This window comes from Cygnus olor, chromosome 5 (assembly GCF_009769625.2).
Source record: "Cygnus olor isolate bCygOlo1 chromosome 5, bCygOlo1.pri.v2, whole genome shotgun sequence".
Lineage (NCBI taxonomy): Eukaryota > Metazoa > Chordata > Aves > Anseriformes > Anatidae > Cygnus > Cygnus olor.
Window position 1 is genome coordinate 39,532,977 of NC_049173.1, and position 9,697 is coordinate 39,542,673.

The 9,697-nt window shown below is 36.5% G+C and overlaps 1 protein-coding gene across 1 annotated transcript; it reads left to right on the forward strand.

The window, feature by feature from the left end:
* The first annotated feature begins 483 nt into the window (after positions 1 to 483).
* Positions 484 to 9,149, forward strand: EMC7 (ER membrane protein complex subunit 7). The gene is made up of 5 exons (XM_040558389.1): positions 484 to 833; positions 3,530 to 3,649; positions 5,655 to 5,793; positions 6,334 to 6,414; positions 8,515 to 9,149. Exons 1-5 carry the CDS (start codon positions 571 to 573, stop codon positions 8,665 to 8,667), a joined length of 756 nt encoding a protein of 251 aa, XP_040414323.1. The 5' UTR covers positions 484 to 570; the 3' UTR covers positions 8,668 to 9,149.
* Positions 9,150 to 9,697: the final 548 nt, after the last annotated feature.

The window sequence follows — 9,697 nt, forward strand, 5'->3', positions numbered from 1 at the left end:
GAGGGGTTCTTGATTCAAGTGATTACAGAATTTAAGTTAAAACTAAAATGTGTTAATTCTAGATAGACCCCTCTGTAACTGAAGATGCACCCACTCAGTACGTATTTGCTTATGTTCTTTTACTTCACATCTGTGTCCTGCCATATTTTCAGTAGCAAATTATCTTAGCTTTTTACTCATAGACTGGAAAAGAAAAATAAATAAATAAATAAATAAATAAATAAAAAGACGCTGCGGGGCCACCCTCGCCGCAGTGACCGTCAGCTCCGCCGGGCGCTGTGGGCAGGGTGTGAGGGCGCCTCCCACACAGCCCGCCCCGGAGGTGGCGCTGACTGAGGAGACGGCGCCCACCCCCCTGCCCCACCCCCTGCGCGCGACCAGCAGCTCGCCCGCTCCTATTAGTCAGTGCTCCTGACGCGAAGTGCCGGCGCCTCACTCGCCCGTGTGCGCAAGCGCGCGGCGTCCGCCCTTTTTCCCCGCCGTCCGTTGCGCACGCGCGGCGGGCTGATCGCCCGGCTCTCCGTGCGGGTAGCCTTAGGGCCGCGTCGCGTCGCGCTCGGCGCATGCGCTATGGCGGCGGCGGCGTCGATGGCGGCCCCGGCGGCCATGTCGGGCGCGGTGCCGCTGGCGCTGCTGTGGCTGTTGGCGTCGCCGCTCCTCCGCGGCGCCGGGGGCTCGGAGGCGGTCGGGGCAGCGGAGCCGGCGGGAGGCGCGGGCCCTGGGGAGCGGTTTAAGATCGAGGGCCGGGCCGTGGTGCCGGGCGTGAAGCCCCAAGACTGGATCGCGGGGGCCCGGGTGCTCGTGGACGGGGAGGAGCACGTCGGCTTCCTCAAGTGAGCGGCGGGGGCAAGGGGAGGGCCGGGGGCCGGCCGCAACATGGCGGTGGCGGGGCCCGGAGTGGCCTCCCCGGCCCTGCCGGGGGCCTCGGGCCTCCTGGCGCGGCTGCTGCCCGCCGCCGGGGCTTGGGCTGCGGCCGCTGGTCGGGGACTGAGGCCGTTGGCTGCTGAGGTATCAGAGATTGGAACAGTTCAGGTGTAAAGAGCACCTCGGTGTTTGATTCAGATGCGTCGAGGCACTACAGGGATTGCTCTGAACTGTTGTGAACGCAGATTCTGCAACCTCTTAAACACCCTTTTTCAAGCATTTATTCACTATGCAGAAGTGTTTGTGGTGGAAGGTTGCGGCTGTAGTTACACATTACAGTGCCTCTGAGAAGCCTTTCAACTGTATCAAGGAAAGGTATTTAAAAGTGTATAGCACATATGTCCTTCATACAAGATAGTGCAGTCACATTTGGAAGCAATAAAACATCACTTTACCTCACTCAGTTCAGGTAGAAGTAGATATATTCAGATTGCTTAAAGATCTGGAGCTACTCAGACATAGAAAACATTCTCAGGACTAAAAGTTTAATTTTTTTTAATTAAACTTATATTTTTTTAATTAAATAAGTTTTAACAGTAAAAACTAATTCTAAAATCTGTGTTTTTAATGCAGTATAATGCATTTGTTTCTTTAAATCATGTATTAGGTTGAGAAGGTTTACATGGAATTAAAGATATACGAAGTCATTAATACTGGTCACTTCTAATTATTCCCTCTGTAGTAAAAGTTGAACTGAACTTTGACCTTGGGAACTGTCTACAGGCTAACACAACAAATTTTGCTTTGCAAAACTAATAGAATCTTGTTATGTAGCACCTGATAGGTCAGTACAACCAAGTTTTAGGAGACTTGCGTTATATTTATGTATGATGGAGCCGATGAGTTTCCTGGAGCTGATGACTTCCAAAATAATGGATTGGAACTGGAGTTGTCCAAACTATAAAGAAATAATCTTAGTTAAAAGCATACTGTACTTGTGACAGTGTAAACTAGTTATCAAGCTCTTTTAATTACATTAATTTGATACAGTTAGCAATAGATTTATCAGATTATAAGATAAGACAAAAAACCAAGAAACTAATGTTTCAGTTTTTCAATTTGATAAACATATATGTAAACAGTGGGCAAAAATAATAGTATGCTTTGGCTAAAAAGCTTTAATGTTTGATGTTATGTTTTGTTCACTTGTAATAAGCAAATTATTAACTTATAAAATAATTTGTATTATCAGAGCATATATTTGTCACCATCACTCAGGCAAACTTTGATTTTTAAATGGATGTCAGTTCAGTTATCGCAAAGAGGAAACTAACTATTTGGCATTATAAAGTTACTTCTAAGAAACATTTTTATAAATCTTATTGGTTTCTCCAGTGTAGTGAATAATCAACTTTTTTTCTTCCTAAAAATGGCAGTATTTCATATCAATATAAGAAATGAGAATTTGTCTTGCTGTGTAAATAAATCTCAATTTAAAACTGTATTTGAATTTTATCACAATCATACTGTATAGAATAGAAAAATTAAAAGGGAATTCCTAGGGAAAAACCCTTAAAGCAGTTGCAAAAGGAGGTAATTAAGCATTTTTAGTGGTTAAAACCATCACAAAGTATTAGAGAAACCTACCTACACGTTACTGTTTATATGCTTCTGTTTTGGTGGTGCGAAGTGATGTGGATCTTTGAGAGAGAACTGGTAGGAACGGCAGATGGACAAAATTCACTTTCAAGAGGATTCATTTATTTGTTTGCTATTGTGAGTTTCTAATGTGTTGGGTCTTACTATTTTTTTTCCCCTTTGAAGAACTTATTTGGTCTTAACTTTGAGTCTTATTTTTAGGGGAAGTACCTTCTATATTAATTTTAGAACAGTAGAGAACACAAAGTTTTTCTTCTTGGAAGCTTCTGGAAAGCACGTAGGAGGAAACTTACAAGCTTCTGTACTTTAATTTGATGGCAACTGGTGCTGAATCTTTCAAGTATCTTTTCTCTAATATTTTCACTGAATATTGAAGTTTCATATTCTAAAATAAAAGCAGTCTGTCTGAAAACCCCTTCTGTGTTCATGTTCAGAGCTCTTAGTTTCCTTTTTGTTGTGATAGCTTTCCAGCGTGGGCTGGTCCTAAAAGAAGCAATTAAAATTAAAAATCTCTATTTTGCAGTAAGGGCACAAACCACAGTTTTTGTGCTTTGCAAGTCATCTTTAATGTCTTCCCACACAATGTAGGATGTCAATTTGTTTCTTTGTTTTTGCTTTTTTTTTTAATTCCAGCAGAAGTACCGAAGCAAAGTAACTTCATTGTATGTATTCTATCATTTGAATAAATGAAATTAACCATTTCAAATCTTACTTAGACTTTTGAATTATTCCTCCAGCAAGACAATAGCTTAAGCACATGAAGAAATCCTTAATGTAACTGGTAATTTCTGCTATTTTTGTGGCCCATGTTAATGATCTTTGGGAGCTTGATATTATGAGTGATGATTTATCTTAATTTTTCTCTTAGTCATTGTTACTATTTAAAGACTTACCGTATAAAGTGATAATTTCTTTCTTTTAAAAACAAACAAAAAGAACAACCACCCTCATGCTTTGGTTGAAATTCATTGAAAATGTTGAAATTCAGTGGCAGTTATTTTTTCAGGACAGATGGAAGTTTTGTGGTTCATGATGTACCTTCAGGATCTTACGTAGTAGAAGTGGTATCTCCTGCTCATAAATTTGAGCCTGTTCGAGTTGACATAACTTCAAAAGGCAAAATGAGGTGAGCCTTTCCTGACTTGCTTCTGTATTGATCTATTGTGTGCCTGACAGCACTGGTTAAAAAGTAATGTAAACTGTACTGTAGATCCAGTACTTGCATTTCAGACCATGTGTTTCAGCTTCTTTTAACACCACTTCTAGAGTACATTTTTAAAAATCCTAACACTGGTTTCTTTTTTTCCTTTCATATTCATGGCCTTAAAATAAGAAATAATGGATAGATTAAAGAAGACTTCTATTTGTTTGCTTTGGCTGTTTTCTCATGCAGCTATCCTGAAATAAAATCTAAATAGATGTCAAGTAAACTGCTTTATCTTTGAAATACTTTTTTTTTCTCCTTTTTTCTTTTCTGGTATGTGTTATGTCAAGATTAGGCACAATGAAGGGCCAAGCTTGTTTGTAAACTCTAAAATATTTTTGTTACATTTCCATAAAATCCTTGCAATTACTGGGAAGTGCCAGTAGTTGCCTCCCCACAGCATTTCTTCAACGTTGTTAGCTTTTTTTTTAATGTTATGACCACATATATAGTTACCAGAGATAGTTAATTATGTGTAACTGCAAACTCTTCAGTAAGTCGTATAGAAATATGACTACCCAATCTAATGGGGGCTTTTAGTTCAAATTAAGATGCTTGTAGTTCATTTTTCTTTTTATAGGCACATATGTGGTATCTTACTTGAAATTTGTCTTTTTCAGTGTCTTATAAAAGATAAATTTTAGGAGTACAAAGGTCAATATGAACATAGCAACAGTATTTTTAGGGGAGGTTAAAAATTGAAATCTCCAACTAAACCCAGAGTTAAGTAGTCTACATACAATAATAGCGATAGCACAATTTATTTCTGCTTATTTTTTTTCCCACACTTTATGATGTTCAACTTTGTTAGGTAGTATTATATTGGCAGCAATTATAATAAATAAGGAAAAAACAGAGTAGTATATATAACGTCTCACTTTGCATTGCTTTGGTATCTGAGGACTGGAGGTAACAAATTTGACATGAAGTAAATTGCTTGGATATGTTTGTTGAGCCAAAACATCAGTAGGCTTGACATCTCTATTAGTCAAACACACAGAAACTGTGACGAGGAATACATTTGGGAAATGCATGAAAAAATGTGGTATGTCAGTTGGGCTTTCTAAAGGGAAGTTCTGCCTTAAAAAAGAAACTGCTGAATTCTTTGAAAGAGGCAACAGCATATGGATAATATGTGGTTGATAACACCTACTTGAAAATCTTAAATTTCTGGAAAATAAAATATAGCCATAAGGTAAGACATTCCTTGGCTGAATATTTGATTAAAAATTCAGAAGAAATAAATTATTTCTCTTGTAATGGACTGAAGTCATCTCTGGAGTTGCACAAGGGGATAAATATTTATAATATATTTATAAATCATTAAAAATGGTTGAGTAGTGACAAAATTAAATGACAGTACAAAGTTACTAGCTAAACTGCAGGTCTAACTCTGAAGAATTATGGAAAGACTTTACAAAGTAATAGAAGGGTGGTAAAATTCTGGACAAAATTCAGTATTGTTAAATGCAAAGTGATGCACTTAAAGAAAAGGTAATATTAACTTCACATATAAACAAGTTGTAGTCCCTGAGCAAACTGTTCCATTTAAGCTGCGCTATGTTGCTCGAAGCTGTACTTTAAGTGGAGTATTTTTTTTCTTGCTCATTATTAAGGGGAAAAAATAAAATTTGCAGAAATCATGTATGAGCAGGTAGTTGTGGTGTTTCTAATTCACAGGTCTGTTTTCCCATATTAAACTTTTCAGTCTGCTTAATAGTTAGCCTGGAAAAAAATGAAGTGAGTATTATTTGATATATATTACTTGATACTGAAAAAAATTAGTTAATGAAAAGTGAAGTGTACCTGACACTGCCTAGCAGATAGTTTTGTAGTCTGTTTTTAAAACCTTGTTTTGGAATATTACTAATTTTGTTGTTGTTATTAGAGATTGTGCATGTATTTTTAATTATTATTTGTTCATTAGAGCAAGGTACGTGAATTACATCAAAACCTCTGAAGTTGTCAGGCTGCCATACCCACTCCAGATGAAATCTTCTGGACCTCCTTCATACTTCATAAAGAGAGAATCTTGGGGATGGACAGACTTCCTCATGAACCCTATGGTATGTACAAGCAGCACATGCAGGTGAAAAGCATGCTAAGGATCCAAATATAGCAATTCACTGAAATAGAATAAAGTAGAGAAAACGTGTACAGTTTGTTTTTCTGAGATGATTGTTTTTTGTTTTTGTCTTTTTTTGTTTTGTTTGTTTTGTTTTTTTTCCTTGTCTACAAATAGAAAGTTTTTCTATGACCTCTTCTTCCCTGGGTAGCTATTCTGTAATGTGTGTCCTCTGAAAATAGCCCATAGCCTGGTTCCTTTGACAACATGATGTTCTAGTCGGGTAAAGATGAACACATTGCAGGATTTTAATTATAACAGTTAAAAGACATAAACATTTACTTGAGTGCTCCAAGTTTGAAATCTGTTGTACATAACTTCTGGTTTCTTTCCTGACAGTTGGATTACAGATACTGGTTTACTGACTCAGAATGCAGTAGTTCTAGAATCTGGCTGTTTAGCTAAAAGCTTCACGTCAGGATATCTAAAAATGTCTTGAGCAACACATAAGCTGAAGAAATACTTACTGTTTTCTGTGTAGGTGGTGATGATGGTTCTTCCATTACTGATATTTGTGCTTTTGCCTAAAGTTGTCAACACCAGTGATCCTGATATGAGACGGGTAAGTAGATTCAATTGTTGCAGACGTAAAGAACAAAGATAGTAAGATTTTGAGGTACAGGAAAGTGATAAAAGCCAAAACCGGACTTCCAAGGATGTCTTAATGGCATCATGTATTCACTTAATGCAGTATTGCTCTTAAAATAATGAGTTCTAGTATCTTTGGCTAATGAATTTGCTGTTAAATGACACAACACAGAATTAAGTTGTTTTGCACAGCTTTGAAAGCATTACAGCATGACTGGTGTTTTCCAAAGTTTGTTTAAAGCTATAAATACAACTTTTCAAAGGCTATTTTTTCTGTAAGTCTCCACTGTATTTTTTTGACTATGTTTAAATCTAGCACATCATTTTTAGACATCATTTATTAAATGTCAGGTGTTTTATGAAGAACATGATGTGGGGTTCTCCTGTCCATCAAGCAAAACCACGTAGCTTACAAGACTTAAATCCAGATGTTACAGTAGTGTATATGATATGGAGTCTTAATGTAGTCATTAAATTATCTGATTTATTGTCCTTTCACCCTGCAAAATGCCGAATAGCAGAAGGCTAGGACAAAATGGAGATTCAAGGTGTTTGCTAAATCTTCTTTTATTTTTAGAAATATTACTTGTCTGTCTTGGGTGGCTGCTTTTTGAGGGTTTGGTTAATTTAAACTCTGCTCTAAATGACCACTGTCTTCAGTAGTGCTTTATAGGTGTCTGAATCTTTTTTTTTTTTTCAATTAATATATATTTTAAAAAAATCAGAGCTATATAATGCACTTTTGGCTTTAATTCTGATTGGAAAAAAAAAAGATATGAAAATATGCCAGATATGTGTCATGTTCTTCAAACCAAGCTGAACTTTGAAGCTGAATTTTTAAAAATTGTTTATTCCTACTTGTCTTCAACCAGTCTAGTGGTGCATACAGACAGGCTGTTCTGATGATAAACAATGAGAAGTTCCAATGGTTTAATTCTTATTAGCTGACTGATATGATTTCTTAAGGAGAAATTGTAAGTTGAAGGAATCTTGCTTGTAACTTAAATTACCTTCAAAGAACAGGAGAAAGTAGTTTCTCAGAGCTCAATTGTAATGTCATTCTCTACGTGGCCATGTATTAAGTTATTAGGCATATGTCCAACTTCAATTTGTTTTGGAGTTTGTATGATATTTTTCAGGTTACCTTGTTTTTTCTTTATGGAATCAGCACAGTACTAGTTTATATATAAAGTTAATGATTTAGTAACTGTGCTTGCTGTGGAGGTATTAAGTGTAGATGTAGAATAGACGTAATAGTAACAAAGGCTGCCATAACTGTTTTTGCTTTGTGCCTTGAAAACAGCTTAAGCTGTTTTCTGAATAGTATTCTCAGTGGTAACTAGGAGAGCAAGAGGACAATTCCATGTTAAATTAGCGATTACTGTAAGTATTATCACATTCTGGATGTGTGGTTCAGCTGTTGTATTCATTAAAAGTATTTCAATATTTGTTCAAATCAGTTGTCACATAGAGCCACTACGCTAAACTCTAAAGTTACATTAAACTTAGCTAGCTATATATATCATTAGCTGGTGGTATACACTAATAGTTTGATATTACAAAGTAGTACAATAAAAATAGCTAATTCCTTGAAACAAATTCTAAAATTTCTTTGAGACTTGGCATAAATAGTACTAAAATGGGAAGGCAAAATTTGAAAACAGAAGTGTGCAAAATCTATGAAAACATGGATCTAAAAATCTAACTAAAAGTTTAAATTTTAAAATGGAAGAAAGTAATGGTGAAAATAAGTATTTTAATGACATTCTTTTTCTTTGAGGAAAAAGGTGTTTGTTTTTATTCTGATCAGTTGGTTGCCCTGTAAGGCTGCTTAAGACATGGTTACTTTTTCCATACTTCAGTGCTTTTAGTTTGGGGGTTTTATGTTTCTGTGTGTAGCTGGGCATTTGGCTGTGGTTGCATAAAAATATGTAGCAATGTGAACTTTGGAGGGCTGCAAATAGTAAAACAGTGTTTGAGAAGTTTTTACATCTTTGTGATATGATTTGATGCCATAGAAACAGCTAGCCGGAATTGTTACAAACTCTTACGGTTATCTAATCTCTTCATGCAGGAAATGGAGCAGTCAATGAACATGCTGAATTCTAACCATGAGCTGCCTGATGTCTCTGAGTTCATGACAAGACTGTTCTCTTCAAAATCTTCCAGCAAGTCTGGTAGTAGCAGCAGTAAAGCAGGAAAAAGTAGTTCTGGAAAAAGGAGGTAGTTATGTCCTCCTCCTAGGCCTGAGTTTGCACAACTGTTTATGTGGTATCATGTTTAATTGTCTTGAAATATCAAAAAGCCACTACTGTAAACTTCTATCAGGCACAAAATATGGTATGCTACAACTGTGGTGTGTAGCTTTTTTTTTAAAGTCTATATAAGCTGCTTTGTACTTGACAGTAAGCAAAAGAGGACATGGCTTCAGTACTGTATATGTATAAAATTATTGGTAATACTGAATTAACTATAATGCTCTGTAGAGAATGATATAAATTATATGATGTCTAAACAGTAATTAATGTCTCAATTGCAAGGCAATGTAAAAAAAATAGAAGTGGAGTTCAATGTTAAGATGGCTCTAATGTTTTATATTTTTTGTTGATTTCTGAAATGAACAAAACCTCCTTTCAAAATTGAGTTGTGGGTTTATTAAGTAATTTGCTCAACCTGCCAGGTATTACATATAAAATCATTTTATTTTTACATTGCTGTCTGTACACTTCAATTTAAGGGCTTGCCACTTTTACTGCTCAGTTTACTCTTCCGTTTTACTTTCTACAAGCATCTCTTGGGGAGGAAAAAAAGGAAAGCCTACTTTTCTCAGAAGTCTTCTGATTTCCATCAAGTTAATTACGAAGGCCTGGTATCCATATAACATAACAAATGTTTAACTTAGCTATTTCCTTTCTAAACTGTGTGTATCACATCTACAACACTTGGTTCTTACTGTTTTCTGTGTCCTGTGCATTAATCTTATCACTGGTATTTGTGGCCAAATGGAGAACAAAATTGGAAAAAAAGGAAAAAATGGAAGTAGGATAGGAAGGTAAGTCCTAGTCATGTTTTAAAATTGTTACAAAGTATATGGCTGTCTCTCTAGGAATGCAAAGTCTGGCAAAGCTTTGTTGTTTGAGAATGCCTGTTTTGTCTGTACTGTCTTTTTGAGCTACCCGGTAACTTTAGGGAAGCTGAAAAACTAGTTGTTTTCCATTACATTAACATTTTGCAAATTAAAAAGACAGCAGTACCTG

Bases quoted from the DNA above. Each gene is read 5' to 3' on its own strand.
- EMC7 (XM_040558389.1), top strand. From the start codon at position 571: ATGGCGGCGGCGGCGTCGATGGCGGCCCCGGCGGCCATGTCGGGCGCG. The intron at 834-3,529 runs GTGAGCGGCGGG...TTATTTTTTCAG, and splicing joins GAGCACGTCGGCTTCCTCAA to GACAGATGGAAGTTTTGTGG. The intron at 5,794-6,333 runs GTATGTACAAGC...TTTTCTGTGTAG, and splicing joins ACTTCCTCATGAACCCTATG to GTGGTGATGATGGTTCTTCC.